Source organism: Triplophysa rosa, linkage group LG3 (genome assembly GCF_024868665.1).
Source record: "Triplophysa rosa linkage group LG3, Trosa_1v2, whole genome shotgun sequence".
Classification (NCBI taxonomy): Eukaryota; Metazoa; Chordata; class Actinopteri; order Cypriniformes; family Nemacheilidae; genus Triplophysa; species Triplophysa rosa.
The window spans coordinates 11,493,741-11,514,899 of NC_079892.1; the positions used below are offsets into that span (position 1 = coordinate 11,493,741).

Below are 21,159 nucleotides of genomic sequence, written 5' to 3' on the forward strand. Positions count from 1 at the left end.
TGCATATACACAAAATGGTAGCAAACATGTCTTGGTAATTTGGCAATTACGAATAAAAATGAATAATACAAGTGTTTTGGAGCACTTTACAACCTACATTAGTTAATGAACAAACAATGAACAATTATACTACAGCATTTATTAATCTTAGTTATCTGTTCATTGCATCATTTGTCAATAAATATTTCAAATCAACAGCTGTATCTCTTAACACAGTTAATGCACAATGAACATGGATAAACAATGAACTGTATGATAATGAATCAGACCTCACGGGAAAGTGTCGCTGTAAAGTATACAGGCAATTTTCAAATAACTAACATATGAAATTATCCTAAATAGCATTAAAAATAACTTATAAAAAAATTAAGGCAATGTTTTTATGGGGTATCATCACAAATACTTTTTTATGATGTGTTTCAGTTTAAAGAGGTTTTTTATTACCAATGCTTATGTATACATAATTTTCCATGTAAATAAAACATAACAAAATATCTAAACAACCCAAGTGTTTTTTTAATAATTCTCTAAACTGTAGCCATTGGCGACGCAAATCTCGCGTCACCGTCACGTCGGCCAATCAGAACGCAGTATTTTTGCCGCTGTGGAGAGCGCCATGTTTCAAGAGGCCGTCCCTCAAGAATGGATTTTTCCTCACATATTAGTTATAAACTAACATTTTGAGACTATTTAACATGTTTTATTACTTTTTCGACCGTACAAATACCCGACGTCATAAACTGAGCTGTTTTGATCATTTCACGCGTGACGCTGCTAATACACATTCATTCGTGTAGTGTTTTTATGCTAATCAACAATAGCACTGATACACTAAAGTGTTTCTTCTGGAAACACTTTATATTATTTTTGCCTTAATGTAGGACGGAGGATAATTTTAAAGACTAAAGGTAAGCAGAGACTGTTTAAACTGTTTTTAAATAAAACTGTTTTTGTATTGAAGCCTGTGATGCTTTTCCTCAAGTAAGTTATGTTGTGTCTGGTGTTTGCTCTGCAGCAGGATGTCTATAGATTTTGACAGTGCCGCTTTACAGCCCCAGCAGGAGGAAGAGGAGTATGATCAGGAGGACTATGCGAGAGAACAAGAGGTACTGTTTCAACTACTTCACTCATATACTGTACAACAAACACATCCCATAGACATCTGTCACTTATAAGGGAAATGACATGTTTCACCATACACTTTTTACATTTTCATAATTTCACATCTTTTTTTTACAATGATTAATAATGTATCTTTATGCATAATCTTCCGTGTATAGTTCGTTGACATGAAGTTTAAACAATACTTCATAAATTAAAAGTACAGTATCTTGAGCAATATTTTCTATGAGAATTATTATTAGCATGCATTGTTTATGACCTCTTAAAGTCCACCTAAAAGCAACATGTACCTTATTTATTTTATCAGATCACATTAGTAGTTTTGTGGTGAATAATCCATCCATCCAAGGCAATCAACAAATGTTGTTTTCATAATCTATAATTAAAATCCGCTCCACTCGGGACTCTGTTTGGGCAGAACATCTGTTAACTCCTCCCCACCAACTGTCAGTCAGTTGCCGGCTCCATTTCTGAATGAAACTTCTACTTTTCTATATCCAGTCAATGCACAATAGGAAAACACAAGCCACCGCATTAATTTTTTTCATCTATTTTACTTTGAAAATACGTCAGAATTATATTTGTGACTTCCTGGTTACAGGTACCTTAAATACTCTCTAAAAATTTATGGCGTTCTGCTCACATTTTACTGTTTTAAGTGTGCCAGTCACAAAAAAAATTGAAAACAAAATTTGACAATTCTTATTAAGGAACGTTCACGGAATATTGCAGTGTTGATTATTTGTTTTTTTTAGCCGATCATAGTTTTTTAAAACCATGAGACCCTGTTATCTTTAATCAAAAACATTAACCTTCCCTTTTCCTCAACATCTCTTGGTACTGGATAATATTACAGTATGTATTTTTGTGATAGTATGTACTGCGTATGTTTTTATTTTATATTTTTCTTCTTTTTTCTCTCTGTACTTCTACAGCCATGTTCATGTGTAACTCCTAATGTTGTTCTCTTGAAAATCCAATTAAAAAACAACAACATCTCTTCTTCTGTGCATGATGTATGTCTCGACCTCTACTGACTGTCCAGTGGCCATGGATTCAAACTTCCAATAATCTGGAATTCTCCAATGACTAAATTTAGTCCCGCCCTACATTTTGTTCATTCCAGACACTGTTTTACACAAAAATGTCACAATACGGCAAAAACACAAGTGCAACTTCCATTTCATGTTGACTTAAAATAACACAAAGGACCAATTGGTGATACCATAAGGGATAACAAAACAAAGCACACACATCAACTGAAAGTATAAAATATGCTATATTATAAAACTAAAGTGACTTTATTTACATATTTATTTAGTGTTCTTCAAAAAACGAATTCTTCATATCTTCGGCCTAAGAGCTCACTTTGAGCTGTACTTGACTCAGTCACTAGGTTCAACTTAACATTCTCATGGTTATTCATATTTGTCGTTAAAGATTCTCCTGTTAGTCACATGTCATTGTGAGGTCATCTAAAGTGAATCCCATCCATCAGCTGTTTGTTTTTAAAATCCAGATCTACTCCAATCAGACGCATGTGTTTTCTGACTCAGCCGAATGCTATCTGCTGCGTGAATGAACTTTAGCAGCCATTGGTGCACACAAAATGCTGCTAGGTGTGTTTGTTACTACATATAGCCTGTTTCCATTACCCTGCATACTATCAAAGCTCTTGACTGCTGTTGAGAAGAGAATTCGCCCTTGTGAGCTTTTCACTGCTGGAGTAAATAAAACAGACGTTGGAGTTTTTTCCTAAAAACTTTGTATTTAGTCTCTGTGGATGTATGAGAACTTCTGAATATAATTATTTGGAGTGAATGGTGACTGAATGCAGTGTCTGTCTGTCGTTTCCATCAGAGGAGGAATGTTTCTGCTCCAGTTAACTGAAACATATAGGCTGACCCCGACAATAGGGCAATCTTAGTCTGGCCTATCGAGGATGGTTTAGTTCCTCTTTCTCGCTTTCTTTTCTGGAGTTATTCTTATGACTCATGCTGCTGAAATACAGCATAACACACAATAGTCCTTCAGTATGTGATTGAGCGAAACGTCTGCGCTAGCTGCTGTGTGTTTGTGTAAATGCGGGAAAGCGTTGTGTCCGAGGAAGCGATTGAGGATGTGAGGGTCATACGGCAGGACTTATGGAGGGTGAGTTGGACTTCAACAGCAGTTTCTTTCATAAAATAACTTTGCAGAAAAAGGTTTAACTTGTTTGTTTTCATGTATTAATATAGTGAAGTTGAGAAAAAGTCATGTGGTGTTTGGCTCCAGGGCCACGTGCTTGTGTTTGGTTGTGTTATGACAGTGCTTGTGTGTCTGTAACCGGGCGGGTGTGTTTTTATAAACGGTTGCTATGGTTTTCTCTGACCTGCAGCGAATCGTTGCTTCTTCATGCTCTTTGTTTCGCTTTTCTTGGTTTCGGTTTGTTTCGTCATTTTTAACTGATCGTTGTTTTGAACGGTTTAAAGAAAATGATGTTGTTCAGTGATAGTTATGAATATTACATGCCTGTTATTGAGTAGAGTGTATACAAGTACCCTGAAATAATTTTGAACATCTTATTGCAATGCATCCCTAAAAAAGACATACCACAACAATGTAATAGAACAGAAGTCACAAAGTACTAAGACAGTGAATATGTTTTTATACTTGGTCAAAAAAAATGCAGGTTACAGTACAAATTGTCTTTAAGTGGGTTGAAGTCAAATGGTGTCAATCTGAGATTTCCCACAAAATTGTACCCAACAGCTCAATTTATAAATTATTATTGTATATTTGATAAGGTAAGTAGACAACTGTATTTTGAATATACACATATTTAACGTAGTCATTCAATATAAAGTACCGCAGAGATTATGTATTTTTGTATGCAAAACCCAGAAGCATTTTAGCACTTCTGGTTCCGTCGCACCAAAGTCTCTGTTTTTTTTTAATGGGTTTTTGGTTAAATGCTTAAAATAAGGTCTGTGGTTAACAAAACCTCTAAATATTTTCACGTTTTATTCTATGACATAAAACACCAGTTATAACCCGCTCATTATTTTTAAAGCTTTATAATGTCTTAAAGTCCCAGTAAAATTAAAAATGACAATTCCTATTTTTACATAAATTTTGCAGCGTTTATTGTAAATAGTTTATCAATGTGGGTCATTCGCTTTTTAAAATTCATGTGCCCTCATAATCTTCAAAATGCACTTCCGCCCTAAAGGGAATATCCTTCCATCGTATGTTAGATGGCTTGGGCGGGGCATCCATTAACTCCTCCCCTTCAACTGTCAGTCTTCTGCCAGTTCCATTTCAAAATGCAACAGCTGTTTTTACACATCCGATCAAATCGCAGTGAAAATACGCAAGCCACTCCAACTATTTTTCTCATTCGAAATGTAATTTTACTCGGAAATGCGTCAAAATACGGAAGTAAAGACTTCCTGCAACTTCCTGTTCACAGTAGGGCTGGGTGATATATATATCGTGAGTCACACTAATTATACACGTCTAAATCGATTCTGAAATCGATTCTGCGTTTTATGCACAGCTCTTCTGTGAACTACGGATCTTTGATCAGTAGGAAGTACTGCTCGATCTAAAATCACTACGAGATTGATTTGTTTATAACATGCATTTGAAAAAGCAACACTCGTCAAACATCACCATTATAAATATACTTTATTATCATGAAAATACCTGAAAAGGTTTGAAGAACAGTGATGGAATATGACCATTGGCATTTCCTGGAACTAATCGTTCTTCTGTTTCCCATATTCAGAGTTTCTGCACAAGACTGCCCTCTGGGTTTCGGATGTGGCAGCATTGAACCGTAATTCATTGCGAAACTGAGAGCATAAGAATCGCACGATATATCGCCCAGCCCTAGAACACAGGGACTTTAAAAACGGCGGTTGCTAACAAGTTGCTAAAAGATACTACTTCCTTTGGCGGGGACATTAAACTTACCAGGGAACACGTTTTTAATAAAGGTTGGGGGTGGTGACATTGAAATTGACTGTAGTGAAGTCTGTTTATAACCTCATGTTAGCTTTTTACTTTTGGCAATTGTATTTAGGCTTCACCATTATCATATGTTGTGTTAATCTGTTAAAACGATCATGATAGACAAAATGCGTATCATAAACTTTTGTTAATTTCAAAGCTTATTTACTGCGATTTTCAAAAGTCCATGGGAAAAATGCCTAGGCTTTCGGTCGAGGGAACCACTGCGGCGCTATCTTCTCGGTTGTCCTACAAAAATACGTCATCCCTGTATAAGTCTATTAACTGTTATTGTTTTGGGTCCTTTACATAAAAACTGCTGAAATTGTTCTGGTTCCCCATAGCTTTGGGACCTCATAATTGTTTCACCTTTCACCCCAGAAGGGTGACTCGCATCTAGAATTATGGATTAGATTTGTAGCAATGTTTGTGTTTTTTTATATCTTCAGCTCCAGAAGCTCCTGACTGATCTCCCTGATGATATGCTGGAGGACAGTCGTGACTGCTCCTCACCCGAGCTCGACCGCTCCACCTGCAGTCACCAGGGAGATGACAACAGGTATACAACACCTTCATCTCAAATACTTGAATTGGGTTTAATAAATACATAAACATATTCATAAATAATATGTTTTCTGTTTCAGAACACGGCATGCTTGGAATGTGCCACAGTGGGAGGATCGAAGACCTTCCCATGAGGGAGTGAGTTTCTCAATTTCTGATGCACGGTTTCTGTTTAAAGGGGCTTTATCCAACTCTTTTGTTTCACTTTATTCCCAGTCCCTTTAATCAAAGCTTCTTGCACAGAAAATGGTTGTTAGTTCTTTGTGACCCTTGAATTAAAAAACCTTTGTTTTCCGTACTGTTGTATATGTAAATGACCTCTGTTATGATTGGCTAGGGTGGACCCCATTGGTGAATACTGAACTGGTGTTGATATGTATATAGGGTTTAAATGTGAAGGTACTCATGGTCAAACTAATGCCAGTCTTCCTAAATACAGTAGATGGAGCTTCTTGCAGTAAACATTTTCTGTGATATGTCCCCTTAGAAGAACAGTACACTATCACAAGTACATTCCTCATTTGTTCACTTTTACTGTAAATGTACTTTGAAGCGCTATGAGGAGGACGGTCAAGGATCTTACAATGAAGGCAGCTACAGAAGTCACACCTCTCAGACCAACAGTCACCCTTATCACCTCCAGGCGGGATCAGAACATTTACACCCAGGTTGGGACCAACAAACCAGCGGGAACTACCAGTACCAGAACGGAGACTACGCAGGCACGGATGAGTCCCGCGGCACTGACTTCTCTGCTGCAGATGGGGATGACCAGGACGCGTATCCGCATGATGCTCTTCGAAACGGAGCAGGTTACCATGAAGAAGAGGCCCAAAGCAATGGGTTAAACTATGGAGCGCATGCCAGTGCAAAAAAACAGCTCCAGGTAGATGTCTACAATCTTCACTGTATCAAATAGGTGACGGTTTATGTAATACGCCCCATTTAAATGTAATTTCATTGATATTGTGGTATTTATTACGATATTAAACTAAATAATACAGTTGGATTAGAATATATGTTTATTATTAATTTGTCTCAACCCAAGCTGTGTATGTATAATCACTCGTCATTTTTAATTCTGTGCTTTGTTGAAGTGTGTTGCTGGGAACAGACCTGCTGACCACTACAAGGCCAGTTACCACCCACACCAGCCTTCCAACCAACCAAAGATGTTCAATCCTCAAGCAGCCAATCACAACGGCCATTTCGACCAGCTTCAGAGGGACTTCCTGGACTCAACGCAGAGTGAGTTAATCAAGATATTATACAATTCTGTGAACATTGAGCTTTCTGATGACTGTATAGTGACTTTGGTGTATATGTGTACATTGGTCAGAAACATCAGATGGTCAGCAGCTGGCTCAACTGCACATTCTGAACAGAGCTCAGTCCAGACAGATCGAAGAGCTTGAGCAGAAACTAGAGGACTGCAGGAGGAACATGAGATATCTGGAGCATCAGTTTGCCATTGTCAAAGGTCAGAGGAACCATAGTAATATTGCTTAAACACACCTTTGATATTGATTTACTTGTTTGTGTTTCGCACAGTTTATCCAAATTGTCTCATTTAGTGGTTTCTGTTAGAAGCTGTATTATTTACTCGCTGTTCTTGTAGATGAGAGGGACGGTCTGGCGATGTCACTGAAGGAGTCCGGTGCTCTTGTTGAGGAGGGGAAAGAAAAAGAGGCTCAGCTGCAGGCCCGAATCAGATCTCTAGAGAAACAAACCCAGGCTCTGGCGGAAAGAGAGCAGGCGGTAGGATTATGCAGCACACAAAATGAGGCAGTCAGAGCTTGTAACTGTTAATCGCTTTATGTATTTGTACTCCATGTTTTTGTGTGTTTGTGTGCGTGTGCGTGTAGTGCGTGAAGCAGCAGCGTGCAGCTGAGGTAGCGATGGACGGCATGCAGCAGCAGATGATGGAGCTGTGTCGATCTGAAACGCTGACGCGAGCACGTGAGCAGCATGACAGAGACATGACAGCCCTCAGGGAACAGCATGAAGCCAAACTGCTGGCACTTCAGCAGAAATTAGATGACCAATCACAGAGCCTGGAGGAGCAGGTCAGTGTCTCAGTGTTTTCTGGGATGGCAAGACACATTTATGATTGATAATATTTAATATGTAATATTCTCCTATCACAGTTTAATATGGCCTATATAAGCCATTTATAGCTTAATCGTTTTCTAGCCTACTGATTTTATGACTAAACTAACACCAATGCTATCTGTTTGTCTGACCAAATACAAATGGACAAACATTTTGGAAAGATCTGAGTGAACACATTGAAAACATGATGACGTGAAATCAAAATTTGACCCTATGTATGGGTCATTCTCACAATCATTATGCACGTACAGGCCGATTGCCAACAAAACACAGACATATGACTTAATTTCACTTACCGCGTGCAGTTCATGTCCGGCATGTCTTAGCATGTCTTGGGACCGCGGCATCTATCAGTTTCAAACGATCTGCAAATCCAGCGTTATATCCACCGTTTATATAACATTAGTGATGTGCGGGTCGGGGTTTTTTCCAAACCGCGGGCCCCACTTTTATGAAATTATTTGGCCCGCCCCAGCCCGCACCGCACCACTGTATCTATTTTTACAACCCGCCCCGCACCCACGACCATTAAATAGACATACTAGGTATTGTAATGTAAATGAAAACAGACTTTATTTCAGCCTAAAAGTGCTTGGAAACAGCCATTAGATTACATCGCCCTGTAAACTGGCAACAACATACGCTTATGAACCATAGAAACTGGCACTTCATGTAGCCGATACTGCTGTTGTCTCCTGCTGCAACTATTTCTGAGAAGCGGTCCCAAACATTAGATTTAGCAGCTTGACCTTCTTTTCTTTTAATGATGTAAATTCCCGATCTTAATTTCTCCCGCACCTCATCTTCCATCTTCACTTTTAGTTCTCCGTTTGTTTTGTTGTTGTGGCTGGCAGTGAGAGCTGCTTGGCGCTTTCGTGACGTGATCTGGTTTGGGGACATCAAGCAAGTTACGTTGCTATGTAGGCCAATGTATTGTAACCTTATCAAAGAAGAACCTAATAAAACATGAAAATGTATATTCCCAAAGCTTTAATATAGGCTATAGGGAATTGCACGCAACATAAATGTTTTTTTTATTTTGTTTTTAATGACCCGCCCCGCAAATAAAGTGACAATTTCTTTATCCACCCCAAACCGACCCGCGGTTTATGAGACGACCCGCTCATCACTATATAGCATCTATCACTGAAATGCTGTGGAGAAACAGACACGCCTCAACTTCTCTCACTATTGCAAGAGTAACGAGCTGCAGCTGCAGGCCCACACCGCAGCCGATCTTGGCGCAGTGCAGCCAATCTTGATAAGCGGGTCTTCCTATCGCTCGTCGGCGGCCTGTTTCTTTCACCTTGCTGTATTTCTTTCACATTGCCCAATAAAAGGAATAGGATCCCTGTTACGAAACGGGGATCCAGACTTATAAAAAACTTTACGAAACAATTTGGAGTGCTGGGGGAGTATGGAGCGATTTTAGTCTCATTAATTATTCACACATAAAACACGATGTACACTTGCGTAGCCAGTTTCACGTGCATAAAACCTAATTCACGTGCACAAATTTATATATATACATTCACAAAAAACAATTCACGTGTGTAAAATAAAATTATATCCTCATAAAATATGTTTCACCAACGTTTAATACAATTCACAGATGTACAACTGTGCACAAATACTTTGAAAGTTTAAAATGTACAAGTTTATCATTGAATTTGAATGTGCAAATCGTCACTCACGTGTGAATCGCCCTGGATCGAAATATTTGTGCACAGTCGTATGTTTGCGAAACGTACTTTTTGAGAAAATAGTTTTGTTTTACGCACGTGAATAGCTTTTTTTAAATGTATATTTATACTTTGTGCACGTAAATTAGGTTCTATTCATGTGACACTGTTTACGCATCTGTGTATCTTGTTTTACGCGTGAATAATTAATGAGACTAAAATCGCTCCATAGGGGAGTGTATCAAGCACAGAAATACTACGTCATATGTCCAGCTCGTTTTTTAACAAGCCAGCACGTTTAACAGTGACAGCATGATATCCCGCCTTTAAGTTTGATTTTATTTGAAGAAACACATCTGCCAGTACCTTTCAAATGGTTAACAAATTACTTTATATTTTTCTAGTTAAAAGCTTAATATTTTCTTGTCATGCTGTATACACAACTTTTTGTACTATCACCACCGATACAGGTAGTTTTTCAAAAAAGTTACATGTATAATTTTCTATTAAAATATAATTCATTAATGTCTTATTATGTGTGATTAATAAAAACTTGCTTAGGCATAATGGCTTTGCTTTTTTTAAGCAAAACATGCTATGGTATTTACGGTCTTAAATGGTTCTGCTAATGAGATTTTTTAAAGAAATGTTTTGTAAAAAAAAGGTTCATAATTGTGTTAAACTATAAATTAATGCGTTTAAACACGTCACACCTTGTTTTTAGTAAATAAAAAGGACATGTGAAAATCTTGTACCAAGATTTCGTGAGAATCACCCATATAATATAATAAATATATTTGTGTTGAGTCTTAAAAGTAAGGTCTCTCATCATTTGTAATGTGTTCGACATAATTGTAACCATGAATTATTCCTTGGTCCTGATCCGGAGCCTGACCTGCACATAAAAATGACTAATACAGAGAGTTCCAGTTAACCCGCTTTGGGTGATAATATCATACCGCCGCAGGGATCTGACCGTGTGTGTTTGACAGGCTGAAGCTGGCCAGCGTCTGCTGGATCAGGTCAGACAGCTGGAGCGTCAGAGAGAAGAAGATCAGATGGACAGAGCTTCAGTCATCAACACCCTCACACAGCGACTGGAGGAGAGCCAGCAGCAGTGTGCCAAACTGCTTCACACCGGTGCGTCTCATGCTATCTGCTACTGTTTATTTGTTCGTGTCTCATGGGTAATGTCACCAGCCAGTACATTGCTTCTCTTGTCATTAAAACTGCTTAAAGAAACAGATCACCTGTAAATATTCATCAAAGCGTCTTGTTTTCTGTAGGCTCTGTGCAGGAGATGAGCCAGTTACAGATGAAACTACAGCAGGCCCTGTCTGCCCGTTCTATCAGTGAAGATATCAACAAAGCTATGCAGGTTGGGAAACCCTCCGTTCATCTTAAAGCAGCCCATAATATTCAGACTGTTAAAGTTTGGTTCTTTTAACAGGAAGACTTAACTGAGCTGAAGGAGCAGATCAATCTGTACGAGTCTGCCGTTAAACACGGAGCTCTTTCCATTGAGTCTAATGGAGACTGGGAGAACCAGCTGTCTGAGTCCTGCATCGATCTAGGGATCAAAAAGTCCAAGTGGCGAAATGGACGAATCCACAGGTAACATGTTGTAAAAGTAATAGCGCACCTCTTGAGATGGTGTAATATTCATAGTCACTATAAAAACTTTTATATGTCAAACCTTTCACGATCTGATTCGTTTTTCAGTACCCCGCACATAGCAGATGTGGGAGACTCTGGCCCGCTGAAGGACGATGTGGTGCGAGAGCTGAAGAGCGAGTTACAGCGCTGCCTGAGTCACCTAAAGAGCAAAAGACTGAAGATCTCAGAGCTGCAGGAGGAACTAAAGAGCTCCCAGACCAAAACAGAGCGCTTACAGACGCAGCTAGACCAAGCTGAGAAGACCGCAAGAGACTCGAAGGTTAAAACACAGAGCGATAGCTTGTTTGTATCGTTTGCTTAGTAGATCCTGGTTGTTAAAGATGCTGTTCCCTGCAGGTTAGGGAGAGCAGCTTGGAGAAACACTTGGAATCGTCTGGATTGGCCGCCGCCCCTCAGAAAGAGCTTGTCAAACTGCAGGAGGAACGGCAAGTTCTGCAGGACAGAGTAGAGGTCAGAATCTTTGGTATACAGTATAATACCCACTTTCTACAGTCCAAAAGAAAATGGTGTTACGTTTGCGGCTAAGTCTGTGTGTTTGAAGGCGTCCAGCGCTCCGATACGTGTTTGTTGAAGGTGTTTGTGAACGCAGGCTCTGGAGAAGAGGAACCAGGAGCTGAAGCAGAGTGAGGAAAAGGTGAAAGCCGCTAATTTTGAGCTCTGTACCAAGATGAGAGAGATGATCCAAGAGCTGGACCAGGAGAAACAGGAAGCAGCGGAGAGGTGTGGAAGTGACACGAGAGCTAGAACATAGGGCTGTTTAACAATTAATCGCTATTAATGGCATCCAGAAATAAACGATTGTGTATACTGTGCATATTAATTTTGTATTTATAAGCACACACACACGTACACGGATGTATATATTTAGGAAATGTTGCATGTATATATTAAAAAAACGAATATATACATATATTTATTTATTTATTTATTTAAATAATTTAAATTATATTTAAACATTTATTTTTCTTTATATTTTATTTTTCTTAAATATAAACACGTGTGTATGTGTTTATAAATACAAAATGAATATGCACAGCACACAGACATGTAAACACAAACGTTTATTTCTGGATGCGACAAATCATTGACAAGTCTTACTAGAACATTAGCTTGGCTGCAATAATTAGCCAAACTGTCAGTTATACAGTGATCCTATGGACAACAGATATTATTCAGAAGTATTTGACTGTGTGTGTGTGTGTGTGTGTGTGTGTGTGTGTGTGTGTGTGTGTGTGTGTGTGTGTGTGTGTGTGTGTGTTTAGGTATGAAAGGACTCAGCAGCAGTACAGGGATGACGTGGTGAATCGTGTCCGGGCGGAGCTCGCAGAAGAGCACACGGCTCATGTGGAGCAGCTCATCAGCCAACATCAGCAACAAATCCAGCAGCTAGAGTACACTTCACCTTTAAATCACAACAACTTAAGTTACTTCCATTATAGAAACGATTACTACAGATGTGATCGTGTCCACAGGTCAAAGCTGTCTGACCTCAGTCAGGAGATGTTGGCTGTGCAGGAGTGCTACATTTCGGTTTGTAAAGAGAAAGACAAATTGGAAGAAAATCTGCAGAGAGAGATTGACGAAGAGAGACGATTGGGAGAGGATGAGGTAAGAACTGTACTTGGTCGGTTTTAATTTCGTAAGCCTGAGCGACACCTAAACCGATTCTAAAATCACAAGCTTCCATCTGCTTTTAAATGTATCTTTTGATGCCTTTATAGTATAGGACACTATATAGAGATGTGTTTGTCTGGTTGTTGTAGCTAAAAAGAAGAGAGGAGAGCGACTGTGCTCTGGAGAGATTGAAGTCCGATCTAGAGTCCCAGCATCAGGAGGACGTGACTCGACTCAAAGCCCAGTGGAAGACAGAAACACAAGCTGAGGTTGAGCCGCTGGTTCAAAAGCAGCTGGAAAGCACCAGACAGAACTGGCAGCGCGAGCGTGAGACGGTAAATGATGACGGGTCACCTTTATACTCGATGCCAAAGTCTGTGTGAGCTCATAAAACATCACTGTTTACTTGTTCACTTTATTTGACAATTTCTGTCTGCCTCTGTGTTAGTTGGAGAAATGCTGGGCTCAGAAGCTACAGAGAGCCCAGGAGGAGATTGTGAAGCTCAAAAAGGCAGACGCTTGTGAGGGAGGGTGTCAGACCAGCTTTCTGGAGACCACCACGCCGATGATTTCACCAGACGAGCTGGAGATCAGACTCAGCGATCAGAGAGAGACACTGCAGCAGGAGGCTGCGACCGCTCAGGCCAGAGCGTTGGATGAGGCTGTGAAACGCGCTCGGAGAGAACTGCAGCAGAAACACACTGATGGCATCGCACTAAAGGTATGAGGCATCATGATGAACGGGCATCTGTAAATAAAAAAGGTTCGGCTGACAGCGTATAACAGATAAGATGTCTCGTCTTAGGTTGAAGGTGCGATATCACGGGCTCGCTCTAGATGGCTCCAAGACTTAACCTCTTTACCGGAATACAAAAGCAGCTTGCAAACAGAGAGAGAAGAATGGGAGAGGCAACAAGAGAAACGGGTTCAAGAACAGGTATACGTTGTACATCTTGCAAAACCTGATTGAATAAGCAACGTTCAAAGCTTTGTAAAATGACCGTGTGCGCACACATTACAGGGTTAGCGCACCAAAAATAAAAATGTATAGTTTATTCACCCTCATGTTGTTTAAAACCTCTATATGGCACAAAAAAGATATTTTGAGAAATGGAAGTCGATGGGGGTCAATGTTGTTTGGTTATCCACATTCTTCAAAATATCTTCTTGTGTGTTCGGCAGAAGAAAGAAAGTTATACAGGTTTGAAATGACATGAAAGTGAATAAATGATAAAAGAATCTTATTTTTGGGTGAACTGTCACCTATTTGTGTATTCATGTGCCGGCTGTTGTGATCTCATGTGAACACAGTCACGTGTGCAAAGGTCACTATTTTTATTGTTTTATATGTAACTTTACAAGAGACCGTCAGTGTGACCTGGTTATAGAATTGAAATTTTGTTATAAACATATTTAGCTAAAGTATAAAGGTGAATTCATGTTTAATAAAATAAAATAAAAACAAAATTGAAGTCATTGTATTTGGTAACAAGGATGAAACTAACAAGGTAAGCGCATACCTTGACTTAAGAGGTCTAAAGACGCATAGTAAGGTAAAAAAATCTTGTTGTCAGGTTTAGAGTCTGACCTTTGTTTCAGCAGTCATGTCAAAGCAATAAGCAAATCAGCGTACTACCATCTCAGAAACATAACCAGAATCAGATGTTTTGTCTCAAAGCAAGATTTAGAGAAACTAGTTGATGCTTTCATCACCAGCAGGGTGGATTACTGTAATGGACTCCTTACAGGTCTTCCCAAAAACACCATCAGACAGCTGCAGCTCATACAGAACGCTGCTGCCAGGACTCTGACCAGAACCAAAACATCGGATCATATCACTCCAATCCTCATGTCCTTACTGGTTACCAGTTACTTTTAGAATCAACTTCAAAGTATTATTTACTGTCTATAAGTCACTCAGTGGTCTAGGATCTAAAAACATATCAGATATGCTTATTGAATATAAACCAAACAGACTTCTCAGATCATTAGGATCAAGTCAGTTCGAGATAACATGGGTTCACTCAAAACAAGGCGAGTTAGCATTTAGCCATCACGACACCCAAAGCTAGAATCTGCTTCCAGAAGACATCAGATGCTCACCAACAGTAGCTACTTATAAATCCAGATTAAAAACACACCTGTTTAGCTGTGCACAACCTGAGCACTGTGCTGGTTTACATCAACTGCACTTCTGTTTCTAATTTCTTTTGTTCTTATTCTTTTTATACAGTATATACACTCACATTTTTTATCAATTGTATTGCTGTTTTATTGTTTCTTAAAATCTAAAGTTGTATTTGTGATCTTAAATCATTTGCATTTTAAAGATACGTCTTATTTCTCTTTGTCAATCATTTTATGTAAAGCACGTTGAATTGCCCTTGTGTATGAAATGTTGCCTTGCCTTTAACAACAACAAACACCAGAAGGACCCATTTTGCTTATATGAGCTTTGCCATAGAAATAAATCCATTTATACTTAATACCACAATACTTCCTAATGCCTTAAAGGTTCAATGTGTAATTTTTTAGTGGATCTATTGACAGAAATGCAATATATACATATCCGTCTTCAGAGGTGTATAAAGACCTTACATAATGAAGCGTTATGTTTTATCTTCGAATGAGCTATTTCTATCTACATACATGCATGGAATTGGCCGTGTTGTTTCTACAGTAGCCCTAAACGGACCAACTGCTCTTCAAAGCGCATTTCGTAAATACGTTATCTATTTCGGGAAATAGCGAAAAAGTGACGACATCTTAGTTCTGTGTCCGCCGCCGTAGTGCTTCAAAATGGAGGGGTGAGCGGTGGAGTGAGCCGTTGGTTGCACTTCACAACCTCACCACTAGATGCCACTAAAATCTCCACATTGCTCCTTCAACTCGAAAACAATTTAGAAAATAATGGTCTCTTTCTCTCTCGTGATATCTCAGGTGTCTGCAGCAGTGAAGAATGTGGAGGATGAGTGGCAGGAGAAACTCTGTACCAAATGCACCGAGCTGGATGAGTGTAACAGGAGAAACCGAGAGCTTCTGGAGGAGGTGCTCATCCTCGGCACTCTACAGGAGAGTTCAGGCCAGGAGCAGGCCGCTCTCATCAAAGCAGAGATGGCAGCGGCACGAGATGTTTGGATGAGGGACAAGCAAGAGGAGATGTCCCGTCTCAGAGCAGAGCTTCAGAAAGAGCACAAACACAAACTGCAAGTCGCACTGGTGCAAAACCTCACACTGAGAAACGTTGAGCTGCAGGAGGCCCTCAGGGAGAAGGAACAGGACTGGAGGAGCCGGCAGGAGATCAGGTTAATAATCATCATCCTGAATAGAAATATGTTTGTGAGAGTAAACGATTAATGTTTTGAGCTTATTTAATGATCGATTTTTTTGAAAACGGTTTTTAATTGGGCCATTGCAAACACAATGCTCTACCAATTGAACTAAAGAAACATATCATTTGTACTTGTATATAAATATTAAGTCGCCAATAAACGCATTTTGCCGTTAGCAGACGCTGTCTTCCAAAGCAAGCACTAAAATGTACATATGTAGTTTGTTAGATAGGATGCTTTACAGATCTGTTATATTGCAGACTGCAGGAGGAGACACGGCGGGTGCAGGAGGAGGTGCTCTCTGATCTAAAGGTGGTGTTGCTGGAGGGCTTGGAGAGGAGGAACAGCGAACAGACGTCCAGCAGCGTGACAGGAACCATCAGATCCAGACTGTGGCAGATCTGCAGAGAAACACTCAGTCAAACAGTCCACCAGGCCAAACAGGAATGGAAGAAGGTACACAAATGTGTAATTACAATCCACACATGAGACAGTCGTCCCATTTATACTGTCTCTATATTGATCAGTCTTCACCCTGAGAAACCCAATGAATGTTTTTTCGGTTCTTGCCCACCATAGAGCAGTGATGATAAGCTCAGATGTGTGCTGAAGGAGACCCAGGAGCGGCATGAAGCTGAGATCGGTAAGATCCACAGCACTTAAATATCACCCCTCTCACACGTCTGGAATCTGTGAAATCTTCTCGCTCTTTCTCCTCTTCTCGCAGCAAGTTTAATGGCTCGGTGGAAACTGGGCCCGTGCACCAGCGCTGAATGTGCCGAGACTCTGGCCAAGCTCCAGAAAAGGAATCAAGATCTTCAGAGGCATCTCCAAAAGGCCTGCCGGCACCTTCAGAGGGCCACGCGAGAACACAAGAGCACTCTGCAGAAGATAAAAGGTGAGTGATATTGATCATTTAATGGGTCACATGAATCTAAGTATTCGATATTAAAGAGTAAGTAGCATATGATTTTTAATGTCCTACTTTGGTTTATGGAGTGTCCAACAACAAGTTTATGTACATACAAGGTGTAAAAACACTATTATGTCGTCGTAATAGGCAGTTATTCTTCAGTTATTCCATACTTCTTGTCTGACTCTCAAATGATTCGTTCCGTGCTAATCCACAAGAAACTCCACCACGACTGGAGCAGGATGTTTCTCAGTGGCAAGTGACAACACTTCCAGTGTGACAACATGAATGTTGTGCTTTTGCTCATCAATGAAATAAAATATTATTTTTACTTAAAATACTGTTAATACGTTAGCCGAGTTAATAGCAAGATAAACAAACTGTAATACCCCAGAAATAACGGTACATGCTAATGATAGCGTTATATGCATTAGCTAAACACAGACATAAGGTACACAAATATTTCTTGAAGTTAAGACAAAAATAAATAGTCACACTTACAGGTTGTGATTCGGTGGAGCTAACAGGTCCAAATAAGGTTGGTATTGCCCCCTCTTTCAAGGATAGTCGTTTCACATATCCTGCAGTGAACGCGCCAAGATTATTGAAGCAATCTTCGGTGAAATGACGCACGCACAGTAAAACCCTGGGGTTATACTCCTTTGGTATCATTTGAAAAATGAATTGTAACCATTGTTCCCTCAGAAGTTCTTCCTTTGGTAGTTGAAATAAGACGGACTTAGTTTCACAACGTAGAACACAGGTTCTAGACATGATACACACGCATCACGAACGAGCGACAGTGTTTTGGGGGAGGAGACTAGTGAAGTTTTCGCGGCAGTCCCAGCAAAACGTAGGCGGGGACTATGTGTAGTGACGTAGATACGCGGCGGTTAGAGACTCGGACTAGCTCATGTCTTGTTTGCATGATTCAGAGTCGACTCCCATTTTTACAAGCCAATAACTTTATTTATTCACCTTCGGACTTACAACTTGGCAGACAGCTTACTTTCAAACACGGCAACATAACACACTGCATGAAATGTCATTTTCATGATCTCATGCTACTTACTCTTTAACTTATTCATATTTAATTTTTGACTATTTGTATTAAATCAGCCGAGCACGAGGAAGCCCTGCAGAAACAACAGGAGAGTCACAACAGAGCTCTCGGTGAACTCCAACAAGCCTCAGATGCAGAAGCACAGTCGAGGTTTGTAAATGTTGGAGATGTTTCTCTGTACTGTAACATTTTCTCAGATATTTCTAATGTTCTTGGTAAATGTGATTCAACAGTGCAGTGAACCGGAGGAATCTTCAAGCGGGTCTTGAGGAGATGAAGGAGCAGTACACACAGGCTGTGGAGAAGATCAAAGGCGAGTGTAGGCAAAGAGAACGATTGCATGCGTTTATAGCGTGACAGTAGCTCGATTTGTACAGCATGGGAACCGTTTTAGAAAACACGAATTGATGAAACGAATGCCTGAATCTACTTGCGTTGGATAAAGATGTTTGTGATTTGCTTGTTTTAAAATGTAAAGTAGAAACAACTTGAATTCCATGTAAGGGGACCCACGGTGTATGTACTGTAGACAGAAATAGCTCATTCTAAGGTAAAACATAACGCTTTATTATGTAAGGTCTTTACACACCTCTGAACACATTGTTATGTATATTATATTGCATTTCTGTCAATAGATCCTCATTTGTCCAAAAATACACATTGGACCTTTAACTTTATTACTTCTAACTAAACTACTGTACGTGTATATGTGTCTTGAGAACATTCATTTTATTGAATGTTTTGATGATGGTGCTGTAGGTGATATGCTGCGATACCTTCAGGAGACTAAGGAGCGATCGGCCGATCTGATCAGGGCCGAGGTCATGAGGGAGAGACAGGACACCGCCAGGAAGATGCGCAGGTATTACCTCACCTGTGTGCAGGAGCTGCTTGAAGATGAAGGCCACACCACAGGGTATGAAAGCGATTCTGCTCTTATTAGTCTGTTTTTGTAAGTGCATTTACACGTTGCACACACACAATATTTAACGCTATGTCTTCTGCAGTGCAGAGAAGAAAATTATCAGCGCTGCTAGTAAGCTGGCCTCTATGGCCAAAGTTCTGGAGACCCCTGTACCCAAACGCAAGCTTTTAAAAACCCAGAACTCTCAAGGTAATGTCTTAAGTTGATGCTTTTTATCCTAATATTATGTGTTTTGATGTTGATTTTGTTACACTTAGGATGGATATATTTATTTATTCTTTTATGCATGCTTAGGTGAATCAGCCAAATCAGACGGTAACACAACTGCTTCTCCTGCTGAAGTTCTGGGTGCTGCCTCACATGGAGCTGAAGTTCATGTTCGAAGAAAGGACCAAAAGATATACAACCTAACTGAGACCATCTATACAGCCAAACAGAAAAGCGTCAAAGCAAAATATAAGGACTTCGAACCCGACTTCCTCAAGTCTGGGATGTTGTATGATTCTAAAGACCCCGGGATGACACCTCAGATACCTCACGCTTCCCAAAAACGCACACAGAGTGGATTAGGCATCTGTTCCAATGTTACTGATGATAGTATTTTCCAAAACAATGACAGGACGACTAATGTTACTTTAAGAAAGCATAGCAGGGAGAAGTTTATGGAGGGTTTCCTGATCGAAGAGCCACCTGTCCGGGATGACGGTCAGAGCGATTGGAGTTTAACCAGTAACGGATGTAACATTGTAAACAACGTTCACCTGACATCATCGTACCCAGAGCCAGGCAAGCCATTCTTAATAAATGGTCCTTTATTGGGTGGTTTGAATTTGGGAAGCTCCATTGGTGAACACTCTGATATCACACTTTACAAAGAGATTGTTCCACCCTTTTACTCAAAAGTTGGCGATGGCAGAGCAAATAAACACAGAGAGCCAATCCCTGGATCAGAAGGAGATGATGTCCTTAAATCATGTCCAATGAGTTTGTTTTCAGAGTTGAAAGTGCGTCAACATGACAGCGGGTTCGACAGTCCATTGGCACGGCATCAGAAATAAAATTGTGACTTTTTTGGTGTCCCAGTGCCTTCGTAAACATTAAGAGTTGTGTATGTAAGAGTTGCATTTGTTGCACCCAGGTAACCTTAAGCAATGCTTTTTTACTCGTTTGAGCCAAAAGTGTCTTTTGTACTTGTTTTTTTAAGCAGTTGCACTGTCGGTGCTTGAATTTATGTTTGTAATTTAATAAAAAAATGACTTAAGTTTGCATTAAGTAATCTGCTTTCACATCTTGCTACTAGTTAAATAGAAACACACAGTTTAGTCAAGTTCCAGCATGCACTATGAAACACAAGGTGTAAAACAACCTGTCAACCATTTACTAAATCGAAAGTTTTATGTTCCAGACATCTACTGTTAACACTTTAACTGTGGTTTGATAAATATCTTCAGGCAACCTCTGTACAGCCAGTCAAAGTTCAATACCAGCGAGGAAGAGGTGAACTATTCAATTCATATAACTAGAACACTGATATCTACTGTCTATATGCCTGCTTAAAACTGGATTGCTGTTTTGCAAAAAAAAATGGGTAATGCATTTTGCACTTTTCATGATATGTCAAATTCAGACCTACTGCACTTTTCACAATTTTGCATTCTTGCAAAGCAGCTTTTCAGAAAACATGTTTTGGCACAAACTGCAGATGCATAGGAAAGAAACAGAAGCAAGGGAGAAGTTGAAAACCTATGGTATTGTTATGAAATCGTATTGTAACGATTTGTATTGTAACGATTTTGCTACGTATTGTAGCCATTACAAATAATAAGAGTTACAAAACTAAATGTAGGCTTTATTTTCTTTATATAAAATATACATTTTGGGTGCAACATGGGCCATGTATGTCTTGACATTCACCCCAAAATCATCAAAGCTGTTCGTAAATAGCACACCTTTAAGAGAAGGAACCATAGTTTTACTGCAAATACCATGGTTGAACTATACTATGGTTTCACTGCAAATAAAACTAGAAACTGATGGTTAATTTCTGTAAGGCTACACTGTAAAATAAAAACGAATTTTATGGAATTTTACTGTTTCAAGTGACAATTTTTGAAATTTGGTAAAGAATGACAGAAATATACTGGAAATGTACAAGAAAACAT

The 21,159-nt window shown here is 39.6% G+C and overlaps 1 protein-coding gene across 2 annotated transcripts; it reads left to right on the forward strand.

Annotated features, from left to right (window-relative positions):
- The first annotated feature begins 631 nt into the window (after nucleotides 1-631).
- On the forward strand, nucleotides 632-21,014 carry cep152 (centrosomal protein 152). 2 transcript variants are annotated; one of them, XM_057330499.1, is made up of 29 exons: nucleotides 632-908; nucleotides 1,016-1,106; nucleotides 5,565-5,674; nucleotides 5,760-5,817; nucleotides 6,233-6,565; nucleotides 6,777-6,927; nucleotides 7,019-7,159; nucleotides 7,298-7,437; nucleotides 7,545-7,745; nucleotides 10,466-10,613; nucleotides 10,760-10,851; nucleotides 10,924-11,087; nucleotides 11,196-11,409; nucleotides 11,487-11,600; nucleotides 11,740-11,870; nucleotides 12,413-12,541; nucleotides 12,623-12,758; nucleotides 12,914-13,099; nucleotides 13,213-13,485; nucleotides 13,570-13,701; nucleotides 15,705-16,069; nucleotides 16,357-16,552; nucleotides 16,676-16,739; nucleotides 16,824-16,994; nucleotides 18,129-18,222; nucleotides 18,306-18,385; nucleotides 18,832-18,988; nucleotides 19,080-19,186; nucleotides 19,292-21,014. In XM_057330499.1, the coding sequence occupies exons 2-29, from the start codon at nucleotides 1,020-1,022 to the stop codon at nucleotides 20,053-20,055; spliced, it is 4,938 nt and encodes a 1,645-aa protein (XP_057186482.1). In that variant the 5' UTR covers nucleotides 632-908; nucleotides 1,016-1,019; the 3' UTR covers nucleotides 20,056-21,014. The 2 variants fall into 2 exon arrangements, with proteins under 2 accessions (XP_057186482.1, XP_057186483.1); XM_057330500.1 differs by lacking the exons at nucleotides 632-908; nucleotides 1,016-1,106 and adding an exon at nucleotides 2,821-3,273.
- The last annotated feature ends 145 nt before the right edge of the window (nucleotides 21,015-21,159 follow it).

What these genes read in the sequence shown, in the direction of transcription:
- cep152 (XM_057330499.1), top strand. Translation starts at nt 1,020, where the DNA reads ATGTCTATAGATTTTGACAGTGCCGCTTTACAGCCCCAGCAGGAGGAA. An exon ending in CGAAATGGACGAATCCACAG is followed by an intron (nt 11,088 to 11,195) that starts GTAACATGTTGT and finishes TTCGTTTTTCAG; the next exon opens with TACCCCGCACATAGCAGATG. An exon ending in GGCAGCGCGAGCGTGAGACG is followed by an intron (nt 13,100 to 13,212) that starts GTAAATGATGAC and finishes CCTCTGTGTTAG; the next exon opens with TTGGAGAAATGCTGGGCTCA.